At 35.0% G+C, this 19,492-nt stretch overlaps 1 protein-coding gene across 3 annotated transcripts in view; it reads left to right on the forward strand.

The window, feature by feature from the left end:
• Positions 1 to 19,492, forward strand: part of AFTPH (aftiphilin) — a 62,978-nt gene that overhangs the window by 21,527 nt on the left and 21,959 nt on the right. For 2 of the 3 annotated variants that reach the window (XM_090281393.1, XM_090281394.1), the window contains exons 2-5: positions 216 to 2,167; positions 14,349 to 14,500; positions 16,776 to 16,902; positions 17,307 to 17,363. In XM_090281393.1, the coding sequence (XP_090137519.1) occupies positions 248 to 2,167; positions 14,349 to 14,500; positions 16,776 to 16,902; positions 17,307 to 17,363 (2,256 nt within the window). In that variant the 5' untranslated portion in view covers positions 216 to 247. Of the gene's footprint in view, positions 1 to 215; positions 2,168 to 14,348; positions 14,501 to 16,775; positions 16,903 to 17,306; positions 17,364 to 17,910; positions 18,090 to 19,492 lie in introns of those variants that run through there. The other variant, XM_090281395.1, reaches the window with a different exon arrangement.

Consider the following 19,492-nt stretch of genomic DNA (forward strand, 5'->3'; position numbering starts at 1 on the left):
TTTTGAATGTCCTTGGAAACATACTAGTAGAGGGAAAATTTTTTGGCAGGTAAAAATATAGCTATGGAAAGTGATCTCAACTAAGAGGAAAATAATTTAAAAGATAAAAAACAGCATTGTAAATTTGCATTGTTTTTAAGTAGCTTAGAGAATTTTGAAAGATCTTGTTATATGCAGTCTGTCCTTCAAAAATCTCTCTTTTTTTTTTTTTTCAGGTATAAATTAATTATTCAAAAGCAACTGAACAATGGAGCCAGACATCATTCGAATGTATTCTTCATCCCCACCACCACTAGACAATGGAGCCGAGGATGAAGATGATGATGAATTTGGGGAATTTGGTGGGTTTTCAGAAGTTAGCCCTTCTGGTGTAGGGTTTGTTGATTTTGACACACCAGATTATACTCGTCCCAAGGAAGAGTTTGTACCTTCAAATCATTTTTTGCCAATTCATGACTTCTCAGAAAATATAGATAGCCTTACAAGCTTTAAATCCACTAAAAATGGTAATGATAAGGACTTCACTGCTGAACTTTCTTCTCCTGTGAAAGAACAGTCTAGTGTTTTACTCTCTACCACCAGCAAAGAAGTAATTCCATCTAAAACTTTAGATACTTCCAGTGATGACATACAAAGTCCAGGAGATTTAAATAAAATAATGGAGCAGAGACAGAATGTTGGAACAGCTGGAAGTTTCTCTCCAGGAGATTTTAGAACTGATAGGAATCTTCATCAAAACAAGCAGTTAGAGAGCTGCAACGGTGAAAAACCTTGTCTGGAGATTCTAACAAATGGGTTTGCAGTATTGGAAACTGGAAATCCTCAGGGAACAGATGATCTGGACAATGTAGCAGATTCACAAGGAAGAAAGCCTCTTAGCACTCATAGTACTGAGTATAATTTAGACTGTGCACATAATCCTGCTGAGGAATTTGCAGATTTTGCCACATTTTCCAAAAAGGAAAAGATACAAGTAAAAGAAATAGGATGTGCAGTTTTAAATGATAGAGAAGCACTAACCATTCAGGAAAACAATAAAATTAATAGAGTCAGTGAACTGAATTCTGTAAAAGAAGTGTCTTTGGGTAGAACCTCTGATGATAAAGGAGACATTGAAGGAGAGGATCAGGTTTGCATTTCAGAAACAAGCATGAAGAGCAATGGCGATTTCAGTACTAAAAAACAAGGTCTTCCAACACTGCAACAGGATGAATTTCTAAGTTCAAGTGTTCAGTCAAAGGCTTGGAGTTTGGTAGACTCAGCTGATAATTCAGAAGCCAGTAGGAAAGAACAATGTAAAACTGAAGAAAAACTTGACTTACCTACTTCTAAATGTACTGACCTGAGCATGGATTCTGTTAAAACTTTTGAGGCTGAAGATAAAATTAATTCTTCCAAAGAAGAAAGTGGAAAGTTTACTGATTCCCAAAGCCCCAGCATTGATCCTACAGAAGAAAATGTTGTGGATGATTCTATTGGTGTAAAAAATGGTGATAGTAGTAATGACTTTGTGACTTGTGAAGATACCATTGAGGATGATTTTGGTGACTTTGGCACAGCCAGTGGCACAACTCCTCCTTTTGTTACTGGTACTCAAGATTCAATGAGTGATGTCACTTTTGAAGAGTCCTCAGAGCACTTTCCACATTTTAGTGAACCAAGTGATGACTTTGGAGAATTTGGGGACACAAATGCTGTTTCTTGCCAAGAGGAAATTATATTTACCGAGTCAGATCAAAAACAGAATTCTGATAGTTTTTCAGAGGAATGTAAGTTGGCAAGAAAGTCTGCAGGAACTGAACCTGTTTCAAAACTAAAAATTGGACAAGAAGGCGATTTTGGAAATTTTGATTCTGTGCCAAATATTCAAGATGACTGCAGTGCTTTTCAAGATTCTGATGATTTTGCGGACTTCAGTTCAGCTGGTCCTAGCCAAGTTGTAGATTGGAACGCTTTTGAGGATGGACAGAAAGAGAGTGACTCTTGGGCTGCTTTTGGAGACCAGCAGACTGCTGAATCTCATCATCGAAAGGAAGCCTGGCAGTCACATAGGACAGATGAAAACACTTACACTCTGGAAACCCCTAAAACGCACAGCGTCCCTTTAGCAACTTCCAAAGTAGCAGTTGCTGGTGGCCATTTACAGGAAACAGCCACTCCAGTTCAGGTATATACTAATTTTCTCTCTTTTATATGACATATGCTGTGGAGGCTTCTAATTTAGTTTTTCAAAAAAATATTTTAAAATTGGTTGCCTGTTAAGGAGTTTCTTTATGATACATAATGCTTGCCTGATTGTTTGATCGGTTACAGTTTTCACAAGACTTTGGTAAACTTAAAATAGACAGCCCTACAATAATGCTTGGTAAAATTTTTCTTTATCATAAGCTTTTTAATATTTAAAGACATTAACTTTTTGATGCATATAAATATAAATTATGTAAAATTCACTAATTAGCTAGTTATTCCAGTGAATCCTTCAGTTTAACGATGATTTTAAAAGAAGGTTAAACTAAGATTTAGAAGGCTTTTTTTTTAAGCTTCAGAAAACAGTGTCTTAATTTTGTCTTATCAAAGACCTAGGAAATTGGAGTACAGTTTTGATAGCAGAAGAGAGTAAGCAGAATTTGAAACCTAAACCTCTGCTTAAAAGTCTATAGGGACTTGAGGATAGAAAAAGAATTAGAAAAAAATAGATTTGGACCTCTTACTTTAACAGGTACTCAAAGACCTGGGGTAAGGGTGTGAGAGAGAGATTAAAGTTCAGACCTAGTAAGAAACAACCATGGCTGACTTACTGTGGCTATATTTATTTGCTTATAATTTCTTGCAAAAATGTACATTTACAGTTACTCTTGTTAAGTAGGGATGTCAAGGAGAATATTTTTTACCCTCCTGTACTTTATCCTCTTCTGGTCTCGTCTCTTTCAGAGAAGATTCATTAAGATGTATTTGGACTTAAAATAACCCAGAGGTGCAGCTTGATACCCAAGTTGTTTTTACCTTTCCTCAACCTGAGGGGTATGAAAGAGAACACTTGGAAATAACTGCTTTATATTGACAATTGACGTATGTAACACCTGGCCCATGGGCTTATTTTAAAGATAGTGAGAACAAAACCAGAATCTATAAACTCTTACTTCTCCAGTTATATTTTGCTAAGCAAACCATTCTTAACTGGAAATATTTCCAAAGTCTGAATTTTAGTTGAAATGGTTGTACATCATTGCTTTAACATCTTTAATACTTTAAGGTAGTGTCAAATTATGATATTACCAGTTGTTGTATACCGCTGATCACTTTTCATTTGACTTTGAGTATCTGAATAGCTTGATTTGCTAATTCAGTTATTACATGTTTGGCTAATATGTGTTATTTCTATTGAGGAATTTATTACTGAGGCAGAAGCTTGCAATTGTAAACAAGGAGTGAATTAATTATATAATGCAAAGCAAAGACTTGGTTTTGACCTATTTCCTTTCCTGTTTAGTTTCATCCTACTCGAATATAGGGTGACGCTGTATTGGATTATATTTAATTTATAGCCTTAGAACTTTTAACATCATCAGATAATGAAATTTTAAAAGTATGGTCTCTTTAAAAAGGAAATTTTTTGCATCATGCAAGTTAATTGAAGTTATTTATTTATAATTCGATAAGTGAATATAGGCGGTAATAAAGTATATGGGCCTTAAGGAATCTTACAGATCTGAGTTTGAATCTTGGCTCAGCCTTTTATAATCTTTATTATTTAGGACAAGTTAACTGTGAACTCAGTTATCTGTAATATCTATTTCAGAGGACTTTAGTGAAGATAAAATGACAATAGATTTTTAAATGAGTGAAACAATCTGAAAAATCAGAGTTTTGTATATGATTCTGTTTTGTAAAAATAAACTGTATAGATGTGGCAAGATGCATTAAAGCTTCTGAGATTTGTTTGGCTCAGTCCTTAGGTTTTTTTTTTTTCTGAATGGGTTATGCAAAATGAGCAGAACTTGGAGGTGGGTGGTAGAATGGAGAAACTTCTGGAAAGAGTTGGAAGAGAACTTTGGAAGAAAGTTGAGGTAGGGAATGGGTAAGCCCTGCTAGCTAATAAGTAAGTAGTTGGAAATGACTTTCATACTTTTTCTGTTGTTGTGAAGGAGGCTTGTGGCCTCAGTTTCTTCCTTTCCTGGAATATGCTGGAAAAATCCATTATTTTTATAGGAGAGGTTTAGATTTATTAATATTTTCTTAAGTATTTCTTGTAGTTGCTACAGTGTTGGGGACAGCACAGAAACCCTCACATAATTAATGACAGGAAAAATTAGGTTTTTTAATGGTAAAATTTAAATGACTCATTCCTGTTCAATCTTAACCTGGATACAACCATTCTGTTCTGAACAGAGTGCTATCAAGTTGGTTTTGTGCAAATTCTGCTTTAACAAAATGTGAAAGTCTTAGATAATTCAGAGCTCATTTAGTTCAGTTAAACAAACATGGGGAATGAGTCTTTGTCTTGTGAAATCAGATAGAGTGTAGTTGTCATTTCAGATGTCTTCAACTTTTCGCTGTATTTGGTGTGTGACATTATCCAGGTCCCTATTTTGTAATACTCTCCAGTCTACCAAAAGGATATCTTAGCCTTTTCAATAAAATACGTATTCCTTGGGTCAGGGAACAATCAGTTATTGCAGCTTTATTGCAATAATTTGTTACGTAGGGGAAAACCATCCAAGAAGAAATCTTTCAAAGTTATAAATTGTTCTTAGACAAATTAATTCTTAGATGTGGATCCAGCAAGCCTCAAAGAGAGGTTTAAGCCTTGATATGAAAGCCATACATGATCATTTATTGAGAAATATTCTTCCTCTACAGTGAAAATTTTTTTTATGAGAACTCAGAGTTCAGTATATTTCATGATCTTATTAACATTCTTATAAATTGCAGAGAAAAGCAAGTAAAGGTATCTGTTCTTTCTGGGTTAAGATTAAAAATAAAACAGAATTACAACAAAAACCAAAATCATTGTTACTTTCAAAGCAGTCCCTTTTTCCGAAAGACCATTATGGATATTGTTTTACAGTTTCCTTCCTTTTTTCCTTCCTTGTTTTATTTTTTTACCTGTTCATGTGCCAGAAAGGAACCTTGACTGTTACCCAGGATGCCTTTTTCTTAGATGTATAGTAAAGGAGATAATGTCATAAGCACTACATTTAACTTTGAGCTTTTATAAAATTTGAAATGTACTGCCCTGATGTTATCTGAGAATTTAGGTAATTAGTAATTTTTTTATATTAATTGGCCGTAGAAAAGGGACCTCTGAGTCATTCTTTCTTATTAGCCATCTAATTGATATTACTACTGGGAAAGTATTTTTGATGAAGATTTGTTGTGAGAGCTTTAAATATTAAGAGTATCACGAAAAGGAAAATGAAGAGAATCACTAATACTTTGGCTTCTGTTATTCTGAGATTAAGTTATTGGTTTGTTCACCAGAAAGTCAGCATTGTCAAACTGAGTGTAACTAATCCTGTATTTTCACCTTTGTTTAATCATCTGCCTAAGCTATATGGAAATTTTCCTTTATTTTGGGAACACTTGAACTTATTCTAAACAAACATAGCAACAAAAGATACAAACTTCTAGTTATAAAAATAAGTCATGGGGATGTAATATACAGCTTGGTGATCATAGTTAATAATACTGTATTTTATACTTGAAAGTTGCTAAGAAAGTAGATCTTAAAAATTCTCATCACAAGAAAACTTTGTAACTGGTGATGGATGTTAACTAGGCTTACTGTAGTGGTCATTTTGCAGTATACACATGTATCAAATCATCATGTTGCATACCTGAAACTAATATAATGTATGTCATTTATATTTCAAGAAATTAAGATTTTGGCCTTATAACTCATTGCTAATCCAAAGTATTTGGATGGAAATTCCTTAGTTGCTTTTCCCTCAGAAAATGGGAAATTCTGGCCTGTGGCTCCAAAATAGAAATACTTTATTAGATTTATCCAAAAATTATGCAGAAGGTGGAAAGCATCTTTTGACAGCATGGTAAATACTATTCTAGTCACTCTTATATGGCTTAAAATTAGGAACTGATAAGTATACAATTGTAGGTTGTACAATACTTGATAACTTACTTAATATTTAATGGTATTGAGGCATAAGGTAGCCTTTTAAATGGAAGATTAAGTTACCCAGTGGATTTTGTTTCTCCTAAACTTCCACTTACGAGCAAGACCTAATGCTATCAATATTAAAAACTATTAACAATAATCAACTTCTGTTCCTAAGAAAGAAAGGAAAACTTAACTAGAAATATGTTTAAGTAATTACCATAAATACAAGATATTTTAAAGGAGATACGCACTTGAGTGGCAAAAGAACCAGAGTCTAGGACCATACATATGCTGCTCTTATACACTGCTTTGAAAAACTTAATGAGACTTTCAATACACTTAAGCTGCTCATACTCTATTGTAGTTGTTTATAAAATAGAGATGTATTAGTTAGCGTTCTCCAGAGAAACAGAACTAGGAGGATGGATGGATGGATGGGGGAGGATGGACAGGGGGGATTATAAGGAATTGGAATTCGGAGGCTGAGAAGTTCGAAGCCCTATAGTCTGCAAGCTTTATTCAGTGATTGAATGAGGCCCACTCATATTCAGAAAGACAATCTGCTTTACTCAGTCTACCAATTCAAGTGTTAATCTCATCTAGAAACACCTTCACAGGCATACCCACAATAATGTGTAATTCATTGTCTAGGCACCTCATGGGCCTGTCAAGTTGACACGTAAAATTAACCATATAGGAACACTGCATGTCTATATATAGCTTTCAGACTTTTTAGAAAACTTGTAAGCTGTGTGTGACTGAGGCATACCAATTGGGAAACTCTGTATTAGATAATATGACTTATTTTCACAAGTGGGTAAAATGAAAATGGCTGCTTATATACCCTAGAGCTTTCTTCCTCCTACCACAGACAGAAGATATTACAGAACTGGGAGTGAGTATAAACGAATTCATGCTTGATCCTTTGCCCCATTGATGGATTAAACAATCAGGTAGTCAATCATTTCTGCTTTCCCAGAAATCTTACCTGGTTAAAAACAATAAAAATGTAAAGACATTCAAGGTAATTAGGGACCCTGACAGGAAAACAAATATGTTTAAAATGAGAAGTGCTGTAAAAGCCAGTGAACCTTTAGAGAGTACAGTGGCTTTCCCAGGCCACGTAGGACTGTTGTAAGCCTCTTCCCCAAAACAGATATTTAAAAATTTATTTTATAACAGTATAAAGATGAGTATGTTACTATTAGATATTAAAACATTGTCATGAAGCCCTAAAATTATTGTGGGTCCTAGGCCCTGTGCCTACTGCATAAGTTGGTCCTGAGCATAGTATAGTGCTTCACAGCAATGCTCTAGCAGTGGGAACACTGCTAGATTCAGATTTATGTTTCAGCACCAACTTGGCTTATCCACTTCCCTGAACCTCAGATGGAAAGAATAATAAAAGTACTTACTTCAAAACTCTGATTATGAAGACAAAATACAGTTGTACATGTAAATGTGCTTAGCACAGTGTCTTGCACATAATAACTGCTCAATAAATGTTAACTGTTACTGAATAATCTCAGAAATGAACTTCTTGGAAAATGGCCTTCAAAGGTGCAAGAAATAGTGTTGCCAACTGGATTTCTTGGTGAGTAGTGGAGAGTAATAGAGAGGCAAATGAGAATTTGTGTGGGAGCACTCCTACTTCTGGCGTATACTCACCCATCAAACTATTTTGAGAGCAAAGCTGCTGCTTTGGGCTGGTTTCCATTCTCAGAATAGTTTTGACAGGTAGGAGCTCTTCTGGGCATAAGTGCTCTTCTGTGTTGCTTGCAGACCTCCTCATTTGGCTTCCTAGCACTGGACATGAATAGAGAAAAATCAAAAGGGAGTCTGCCTTGAAGAGCATTTGACTTTCAACCCTACATTTATTAGAGCCCCCCTACTTCTTAAAATGTTTAATGGCTAGATGTCCTGCTGTTTGCTAGGCTTAGAATTTGAGACTTGTATGAGTTGAAGGACTTGACTAAGTTATGTAAACTGGTATTCAGCTAACCATTCACTAGTTTCCTAATTCCAAATTTATGGGAGAACTGATGACTATTTTTCCTCTTTGACTTTGGAGTCAAATGCATTTAAAATATAAGTAATTGATAATATTATTTTATTTAGTTATTATTGTAACCTCAGCTAAAATTTAGTATGCTAAGTGTATGCACTTATTTGTTATCCTCACATAATGCAGAACACAACACTGACTTTTCAGTAAAAATTTTTATTTTGCTTTGTTGAAAACTATGCATTGTTGTGTTAAATGAAATGAAATAATTTGCTTTTTAAAGTGTATTCATCACCTCAGCAGTGAATAGTTGAATACCTTGTCTAATGGCTAGAAATGCTTGAAAGGTCAAAAAAGTGGGTAAAAGCAAAAGTTAATGAAAAGAAAGTAGGCTTTATTTAGAGTCTGATTTGGGATCAAATTCTTACTGTGCGCCATACCAACATGAGATCAGTTAGTATATTAATCTCCCTTAACTTTAATTTCTTCGTTGTAACATGGAAACAATAATACTTATCTTTCAGGGCTTCTTTTAAAAGCTTTATCAAGTAATAATGTATGTAGAGCACCAAGCATAGTACCTTACATAAAGACATTCAGTCAGCTGTTATTATTTATACATTTTATAATTATTTAAATATATCCAAACTGTGTACAAAAATGGTTTTGCTTACAATAATATATACTTTTGTAAGTAGAACAAATATGCCCCCTGCAGTCTTAAATAAAAGTGAAACACTTAAAAAAAAAATCTATGGTATATTAATATAGTCAATATTCCTGTACCCAGAGAAGGAAAACTCTGACTCCAAAAAACCTCTGCTGCCTTGCGGCATACCTCTTCAGGGGAAAGGCTAAGGGAGTAAACCCCGACAGAAAATCTGGAGCCGGAGTCCCTAAGGCGGTTTGACGTTGTAGTCAACACCGGCAACTCCTGCGGCGCACCTGAAGCCAAGCTGTATTGACTCCGTCTTTCCCTTGGACCCTTCAGCTGCGAAGAGAGGGGGGAGGGGGGGTCTGCTGCTTGGGCAACAGCAGACCCTCCATATCACCCTGCCCAGGCTCTGTAGCTTCAGCTTCACTGGAGAGGACACTCCAGCGTCATCACAAGATGTCGATTCAACACGGGAGGAGACAGATACCGTGTCACTCCCGAGTCGGACTGCACAGCCATTCTCGGAGGTGCAGATAGACTCTTAAGAAGCTACACCATCGTCTCTCGAGACGGACGGCTGCCGACGACGACGATTCCTGTACCAACTATGTATAGGAACCTAGGTACTAGAGATTCAAGATAAGGCATGGTCCTTGCTCTCAAAGCTCCTAAATTTTAGAAATTGAATTTAGAACTGCTTTGATGACAACATAATACAGTGGTTAAGAGCACAGACTCTGAGGCTGTACTTCCTACGTTAGGAGTCATCTTCCTTATGTAATATTCATGTGATCATGGACAAGTTAACAACTTCTTAGTGCTCCATTTTTCTCATCTAGAAAATGGGGGTGATAGTACCTCCCTCATATAATTCTTCTTTTCTTTTTCTTTTTTTTTAATCCTTACCCGAGAACAAGCATATTGGTTTTTAGAGATAGGGAATGGGAGGGAAAAAGAAAGGTACAGGAACATTGATGTGAGAGAGAAACATTTTGTAGGCACCACAACTGCACCCTAACTGGGGACCGAACCTATGACCTTTCAGTTTGCAGGACAGTGCCCAACAAACTGAGCCACACCTACCAGGGCCCTCATGTGGTTCTTTTAATAATTAAATGAGCTAATGTTTGTAAAACATTTACAATAATGTGTGGCACATGCTAAGCACTGTCGTCGTCGTCGGCAGCCGTCCGTCTCGAGAGACGATGGTGTAGCTTCTTAAGAGTCTATCTGCACCGCCGAGAATGGCTGTGCAGTCCGACTCGGGAGTGACACGGTATCTGTCTCCTCCCGTGTTAAATGGACATCTTGCGATGACGCTGGAGTGTCCTCTCCAGTGAAGCTGAAGCTACAGAGCCTGGGCAGGGTGATATGGAGGGTCTGCTGTTGCCCATGCAGCAGACCCCCCCTCTCTTCGCAGCTGAGGGATCCAAGGGAAAGACGGAGTCAATACAGCTTGGCTTCAGGTGCGCCGCAGGAGTTGCCGGTGTTGACTACAACGTCAAACCGCCTTAGGGACTCCGGCTCCGGATTTTCTGTCGGGGTTTACTCCCTTAGCCTTTCCCCTGAAGAGGTATGCCGCAAGGCAGCGGAGGATTTTTGGAGTCAGAGTTTTCCTTCTCTGATGTGCCCTGACTGGAAGATTGAACCAGCGACACTTAGCTCGAAGGCCGAAGCTCAATCCACTGAGCCAAACCAGCCAGGGGCTAAGCACTATGTAAGCATTAAATAAAAACCATAATGCACTGTAAGAGGCTTTTGTAGTTTCTGGCTGTGTTTCAGAAAACATCTTTTGATCTTTTGCTGAATTTTGGCACTCACTTTTTTCTGGACCAGGTTATACTGATATTGTCTGCTTTACAAAATATAATATCTTACCACTAATTGTAAGTAATATAATCTTTTGGAATTTTACATCTAATATAAATCCACATGTACTGTAACATGTTAATAAATATTACTGTTCAAGTCACATCTTCTTTTCCCAAGTTAATAAGCTACAAGGAGTTTAAAATTTGAGTAGTGCCCTAATTTAATTAAGATCAGAAGTAGACTTCCTGTTTCGGCTAGATTTACTTGATATAGAAATAAGAGTTCATATTACTAGGGTAATATAACTAAGGTTCTTTTTTATGTATGCAAGTTTAAGTAATGTTTTACTTTATTGACTGGTTTTGATGCTTTATTAATTGCATTACTGATTTGGTTTAAGGTTGTTGCATATATTAAACTATCCTTGGATGATAGTGTTGAAGAAAAATTGTATGTATTTTAAAACACTTTAAATTACTTAATTTAAAAATAAAATCCAAACCTTTACCAATACAGGGGTGGTCAAAAGTAAGTTTACATTTGTAATTCAAACAAATAATACAATAATTAATAAATAATAATATAAGAATGAGCTGTTTTGCATACTTACAACTGTAAACCTACTTTTGCCCATCCCTTTATAATAGTTTTGGATCCCTTTTATTTCATGCTCAAATTTTATGTTCAAAATAACAATGATTTTTTAAAAGATTTAGTGGCTGATTATAATTTATTTTAGAATATCTGCTTCTTAAAAGAACCTATCTGCTTGGTCACAAGAGAAACTTTTTTGTGGTATGTTGTTTAACTTGTCTTCTGAGCATTATATTATGTTCTTTTACCTGTTGTACTTACCAAGTATTGACATTGTTCCAACACATTTTTGAACTTTTAACTTTGTGCTTCTTGGAAAGTAAAGCAGTCGTAAACACAGCTAATGTGTGGTTTATACACTTTATATTTCATAATTTGATCAAGATTTAAATAAATGTCAGCAAGCCAACCAAAATGTTTACCAGTTTCCAAAGTTTAATATTCATAGATAGTAATAGTAACAGGTTCTATTTACATATGCAGCTCTTATATAGATCTTTTAAAATCAGGTTCTTTTTTCCAGCTCAATAGGAGGATCTTGGGGAGGATGCAAAATATTGGCATTATTTAATATCACATTGTAATATGGTAGAAATTGATAGATTGAGACAAGCTTTTTCCATAATGATGTAGAATGCTAAACAGTGATAGAGAAACATTCTTAAAGAGATTTGAACCTAGTTTTGACATTTTTATTCCCTGGCAGGCCACTGTATGTATATGTATTACCTATGTAATGACATAGTAGTGATAAAAGCTACCACTTCTTGAGCACACACTAGGTGCCAAGTACTTATCCTCTTAATTTATCATCTACTCCATGAGGTAGGCCCTTAGATCTCCAAGTTCATAAATCCAGAATCTGAGCCCCAGCCCCTTGAGTCCACAGATCTCTACTGAAGTGTTATAATTATATCAGCCATTTACTAACTGGAATTAAGTAGTAGTAAATAAAATGTGGGATTATTTATTACTGTGAACAAGAGAATACAGTAGTGAGAAACTCCTTTCAGAGGTTGCCTTTTTACCATCAAACTGGTTCTGTGGGTATTTGGAAATTGATATACTTTTTAAAGTAATATGTTAGAGGAAATTAATTTTAGTCAAAATCTTTGTTAATTCTGTTAGCTACTTTCTTGTTGAACTGTTGAGGAGTTCCTCCTTATGTTGGGCAGTGCTGTTCAGTTAGTGGACCCTGGTTACTTGAATCTTTGTTACTTGTTTATTCCTCTACCTCAGTTGGGCAAACTGTGGCCTAAAGTTTCACTGGAACATACCCACACTTAGTTTATGGATGGTCTGCAAAGCTGAAAATATTTACTATCTGACCCTATTTAGAAAAAATTGCCTGCTTCATTCAACAATAGATTTGAAGCTATTTAATGTAAAATCTAACCCTAAAGATATATAGAACTTTCTTTTTAAATTTCCATGTAATTTATATTCTTAATAAGAAAAGGTTGGGAGAAAAGTAAAAAGCTGAGGTGATTAGATGAATGCAGTGTTCTGTTTCCTCAAGTGCATTGCACTAATTTAAGAATTTGTTCACTGGTGTACCTTAGACTTGTTACCTGTAATCTTGCCCAGATGATTAAATGTGTTTTGGGGTCATTTCTTCCTTTGATAATTTTTTTTTTTCTATTTCATTAAAAGGATGAAAAAGATGATATCAGAAAGATTCTGTTTTAATTTACAGAGAAATAAAATTTGGTCTTATGTGAGTTTTTGTTTACCTTCCCTGCCCAGGAGAGGCCAACAGTCCTCCTCATGTTTCCAATTAGATGGTTATCTGATCCCTTTAGAAGTAATGTCTGCCCATTCCTTCTCTTGAAGCTTTAAGCACGATCCCCTTGACATACTCAAGTTTCACAAGCCTTGGGATCTTGAGTCTACTCGTTACTGGAGGTTTCATAACTGATACTGAGAACTTTTCTCATATCACAGACATGAATATAATAAAGATTTTAGAGTAACTTGTAAAGATAGCAGAAGAGTATCCTGAGACTAATTATGCAGTGTTAAGTTTTTTACTCTGATACTGCTTTCAGAAGAGATTTTAGTTAGGAAAATAGGTTTGTGAAATTTTTTCCTTTTGGTTTTCATTTTCCTGTTTACTGACTATACTAAACAACAGAAATCAAGTGTTGACCTGTTTGCATTGCTTGGCAGGAAGTACCACCATGATGTGGCATTTTCTTGTACACTGGGTGTCATTTTCAGAAGTACACTTAATCTTCCAACAAGTTTTAATTTATTAACAATTTGTATTCCTATCTGATGTTAAAGTAGTAAATTAAAATAGGAAAGTGGGAATAAATGTTATTGTAGGTTTGCACATGTAGAATAAACCTAGTAGTACCAAAAAAATAAGTTAATCTAAATCTGATAAGTTTTAATTAATATAAATACTCTAAATGCCAACGTTCTTGGTGAAAATACTTGGGAATATACAGGTTTTGCTTGGAGGAAAGGCAGTGTTTTATTCAAAAATACATATATACATACCATGAAAGAGTACAGAAATGGAATTTCTAAAGGATAACCCTGATCATCAGAATAATAAATGAGCTGTTGAATTTCTAAGTAAAAACTGAGACATTCTTCCCTACTTTGGCCTGTTCTGTTAGCAACAGAATTTCAAAATTCAAGTTTATGTCCAAGAAAAAGGTTTGTTTAACTATAATAGCATACTTTACAAGCATCCAATCTTATTGTTCCTAAATCTAGAGTTTGTGAGTGGTAATGAGAAGCATCCCAATGTGGTGTAAAGAATATGAATGCTATCTGGTATTTGTTTTTCTTTTAGCTTATTCAAAATTTGAGATTGCTTTCTCACTTTACAACTGGGTAATAATGTCTTCTTTGTGGATTTTTCTAATGAATTAAATAACGTAATGTTCCTATAGTACAAGGTACGGTGCCTGATGTATAACTACATTTATTTTTCACCACTGTATCGCCGTGATCATATAAAGTAATCATTTAAAACAGCTCTTCTGTGAGTAGTTGTGCTTCTTTCACTTCGTGTTTCCTTTACCTAATTCTCCTCTCTCTGTCTTATAGTAATGGACAGTGTGTGTGTGTGTGTGTGTGTAATGATAAAATTATGACATTATTAAAACTGGAGAAATGAAAATAAAATTTTGGGGGGTGTTTTGGTACAGACAGCTTTACTGAACCGCCTGGAGCGAATTTTCGAAGCATGTTTTCCTTCCATATTTGTACCTGATACTGAAGAAGAAGTTATTTCCCTGAAGCACTTACTGGAAACAAGCACCTTGCCAATAAAAACAAGAGAGGCCTTAGCTGAAAGTGGGTAAGTAGTGGACAGTTGTTAGATAACATGAATATGTGTTAGTTTCAACTGTTCTAATGTATAAGGTTTTCTTAAAACATTAAGATTCTGAAACATTATTGTGTTGAAGTTTAAAAATCATATTGCGCTAAAAGACATGATATTTATTTATTTATTTAATACTCATCCAAGGATGTTTTTATTGATTTGAGAGAGAGAGAGAGAGATGAGAGACATTGATCTATTGCCTCCTGTTTGTGCCCCGACCAGGGATCGAACCTGCAACCTGAGTATGTGCCCTGACCAGGGATCAAATCCACAACCTTTTGGTGTACAGACAATGCTCCAGCAAACTGAGCCACCTGGCCAGGGCAAATGATTCTTTTTAAACGTCCCTGCTTTTCCATTTTTGAGCTTCTTATATATATATATATATATATATATATATATATATATATATATATTTCTAAACCAGTATTTTAATCACACAGTCTTATATATTATCTTTTGACTTCGTAGTATGATAGATGGGAATTTATTTTTTTAATAATTTATTTGTTTGTTTATTTTATTTTAGAGAGAGGGGAAAGGAGAAAGAGAGGGAGAGAAACATCATTGTGTGGTTGCCTCTCACTCGCGCCCCCAACTGGGGACCTGATGTGCAACCTAGTCATGTGCCCTGACTGGGAATAGAACCAGTGACACTTGGCTCGCAGGCCAACGCTCAGTCCACTGAGCCACAGCAGCCAGGGCCAATAGATGGGGATTTAGATCTTATATCTGCTATTCTCCTCCCTTTATCATCCCAATACATTTATAGTTTTCGGTTAAATTTTTATTTGCTATTTTTGTTATTATCATGTAAATAATGTTCCTTCCTTAACCCCTATTTTCTTTATAGTACAACATTTTTATGGACTTAAAAATAGGCTCTCTTTTTCCGTTTCTAAGTCTTTTCCCATCAGCCAACAGCCTGTTAATACAATTGTACTTGTTATCCAACCTGTCAGACTGGCCATTCCATTTTGTTCCTGGAGCCCCCCATCTTCCTTTCCAGGCCTCTTAAACACATGTTGTCTTGGCAACTTCCTTTCACTTAGATCCCATTTTGTTGGAGCACATCGTCTAATAACCTGAGAAGAAAAGGAACAAAGAAGATGAAGTTTTATTTTATTTTACTCTCACATTAAATTTATAATTTAGGCTCTCTGATTGCTGGTGTTCTGAAATTTCAAAATGAAGTGTGAGTCTTGATTCATTCATTGGACTGAGCACTGGGTAGGACCTTTCAATCTGGAGGCTCTGCTCTTCAGCATGGGGCAATTCTCTTGGAGTGACAGTTATCTTCCCTCTATTGTTTCTGTTTTCTTTCCAGAACTCCTGTTAATTATAAGCTGTTAGAGGGTCTAGATTGATTTTCTAATTTTAATTTCAAGGTTACTCTCATTCCTAGACTCTTACATTTTATTACTGTCACCTCTGAAGGCATTGTCTTCCTGCACAGGTCTTTCCTTCATCCCTCTTTGTGACCTCAGTATCTGTGGCTCAGGGTCTTAAGTATTTCTTAATTTCATTAAAGATGGAGATCATTTTTGCTTCTTGATTTTTGTTGTGGAGTGATAGAAGAGAAGGGAACACAAAGATTTATGTTTTGCCAGCTTAAAATTGTTTAGATGTATTATTTTAATTGCTAGTTGTGCAGATAGTTCATACTCTTAGACCTAAAAATCTCTTTCTAGGAGATTCAGTCTGAAGAAATAACACAGTTCAACACACATCATAAAATACAAAAAGATACTTTTGCCTTAACACTAAGGGCTGAACAGTATTTCTTAGCTAAATAATGGTGGCGCAGCCATTGAAATAGATATGTATGTAAATCTGAAAAAAGAATACAAAATTATATATACACACACACACACACACACTATAATTGCAGCTGTTTGGGGGGATCAGGACTCAAGGAGAAAACACAAATATTAAATGGTGGTAATAGAAGGTGGAATGCTGAGTTGATTTCTTTCCTCCCTTTAAATATGTTTGCTTTAATATAAAAACATACAGGGTAAATTTTTGCTTGATTACTGGCATAATATTTCAAATGAGTTTTACTTAGTTACTTTTCTAATAACTATAAGTGTTGGCTGTTGATTTCACTCAGATTAATAGTTGTATATTTATGACAGACTCAAGATTAATTGGAATGTATAATATTTCATAGTCACAGTAAAAGTAGAATTCATGGTGAAAGCTACTGAATAAACCATTATTGGTGGCTTCATTGTGACCTTTATAGGGAACTGCTGGATGTATGGACGGAGCTACAGGATATCCATGATGCACATGGCTTGAGATATCAGTGGGGAGGCTCCCATAGCAACAAGAAGCTTTTGTGCTCCTTGGGAATAGACACCCGAAACATTGTGAGTTTGTTATTGCCTTGGGAAATCCTTTGATCAACCTATGGATGTTTTTAAATGGTTATATTTCTATTCAATTTGTGATAAACTAGTTTCTCAGAAAAATAAATATTAGTTTACATGTTTATGTATTTTGAATATGCCACCTTTTAAACATAAATCTAAATTTTTCTTTAATCAGCATTTCTTATTTTTTAGAAATAGTTGTTCAGTATTTTTTCTTAACTATAAAATGAAGTAATTGGACTAGGAGATCAAAAATACAATATGGGCAATTTGACAATCTCTTTAATTTATCGTTTACAATGTATGTAGTAAAGCATTGCAAGCACATTTTGGAAAGCATTTCATTGCATGACAGATCATTCTCTAAATATATGTCCTTTCTCTCTAACACATGTCTGTAGCTCTTCACGGGCAATAAGAAGCAACCTGTTATAGTGCCCATGTATGCAGCAGGATTGGTAAGTATAGGAGTGTCCCTTTGTATATTTATCATTGCTGCATTTATTCTGTAAAATTATTTTACGTAGTATGACATGGAAAGTATATTTTAAGGGCATTTAGTGTGGGAACACTAAGGGAATAAATATAATATCCTTTTTTATATTAAATCCCTTTAAATCTTGATCTGAGGATATTTTTCTATATTATATTAGTTATAGACTTTTGTTTTAGATTGAAAATTACTTTTCTTTTAGTACTGTTAATGCCCATAAGTCTTTGTAAAATGCACATCTGGAGGTCTTTCTCTTTTTTTCCTGTTTTTTTTTTCTTTTTTTTCTCCTAAATTTGCTTTTAAATAGAAAAAGCTGAAGTATCTGAAGGCTTAGATACCATTTGTTCTAATCCAGTTGTGATCAATTTAAGTAATGAAATATTGATGCTATGAATGTATATAAAAGCTTGAAAATACCAAATTATACTAACTGAAAGTGACCAGGATGCATAATTGGTCCTTACTTTCTCCATTAATGTTTTAAATGTGTTAAATTTTTTTTTTTTTTTTAGATATGCCAGGTAGTCCAGGATAACTGAGGAATTTTCATTCTGTACCTTATCAAGATTCAGTCACATTTTAAAGTTGGATGTGTTTGTGTTTTTTGGTGTGTCTTTGAGTTATTGGTAAATAAAAATGTCCAATCTGTTAAACTAAAAATATTTTAAAATTCTTTTGCCAATAACTTGAAAATAAGGGGAAAATACTATGTTTAAGAAAGAAATAAAAAACTAAGAAACCCTTGGTGTGAAATTTAAATTGTAGCTCTTTATGTGCATGTAAAAATGAATTTGCTGTGGAACTTGACCTTTCTTTAATCTCAGAATTTTCCATGAATAAGTTCTAATTATTGATATCAAATTGGACTGTTCTGCTTTGTTTTATTTTTGTAGTTTTGCTTGTTTTGTGGAATTGGACAAAAACCTTTTCTGAGCTCATTCTTACCAGTTTCTGTTCCTTAATAAATAGTTATCTTGTACTTTCAAAACACCTTGATTATCCCTACACTCTTTTCTTTTATGGGTAAATATAATCTAGAACATTTCTTTAACATTTTGGTTATTTGTATTCTTTTTTTCTCAAGGAGTAGCATTCTAGAAGTTGTTGGTATTATGGTCACATTCAGTCAGTAGTAACCTTCTTACTGCTTGTGTGTAGGCTCATCACATTAGCCAGTCCTTGAAGTTTAGTTAGTTAAGAGACAGATATTTGTGCGCCATTTTGCTGCCTTACGTACAATCTTTATTAGTAATAATTTGCCATTTTTATAATTTTTTAGTACCAAAGTAGATTTAGTGAATGCATCATCTCATCCATTTTAGTGATGCCTTACATTTAGAAATTTATTCTTTTTCATATCTGGCTTCAAAATTTAATTATACTTCAATTTTTCCCATGGTGCTTTACAAGTATGCGATGTTCAATATCTTTTGATCTCATCTGGAGGAATAGTATCTGAAATGATTATTTAAGTCACTGGTTCTTGGACTTTAATGTGAATTACTAGGAAGACTTGTTAACACAGAATGCTGGACATCACCCCCAGTTTCTTATTCAGCAAGTCTGCAGTGGGGCTTGAGAATTTGCACACCTGCAGGTTCCCAGCTGATGCAGAAACTACTGATTGAGAACTACTTTGAAAACCACTGGTTTAGTGATAGTTCACATTTAAAAGTTGGCTAAGACTAGTAATTGCCAAACGCATAGTTTACTTGCATACGGGCACCACCTTGGAAAGCCTGTATTAACATATGCGGTGTTGTGAGACCATGCATTCATGACTTCAATCTGTAAATTGCTTTAGGTAGCTTGTGCCCTGTTGGGGCGGGTTGCGGGGTGGTTTTCCTGAAAACTTGCTTTTAGAAATTTACAGATTCTAACATTATTTACTTAGTGGCTTTGATTCTGCCCACCCCCACCACCCAGCTCACAGTAAAGGGAGATTTTTATTTGGGTCTGGTTGATAAATATTCAAGAGCTTATCAAGTATTATTTTAAACTGTGTAAAAGCTTAGCTTTTTTCAGGCCAGTAACCTGGATTATTACCCATTATTACAGTATTCCCTCACTTATAACGGGTATTACGTTCTAGAC

This window comes from Furipterus horrens, unplaced genomic scaffold, assembly GCF_987537825.1.
Source record: "Furipterus horrens unplaced genomic scaffold, mFurHor1.1.pri manual_scaffold_6, whole genome shotgun sequence".
NCBI lineage: Eukaryota > Metazoa > Chordata > Mammalia > Chiroptera > Furipteridae > Furipterus > Furipterus horrens.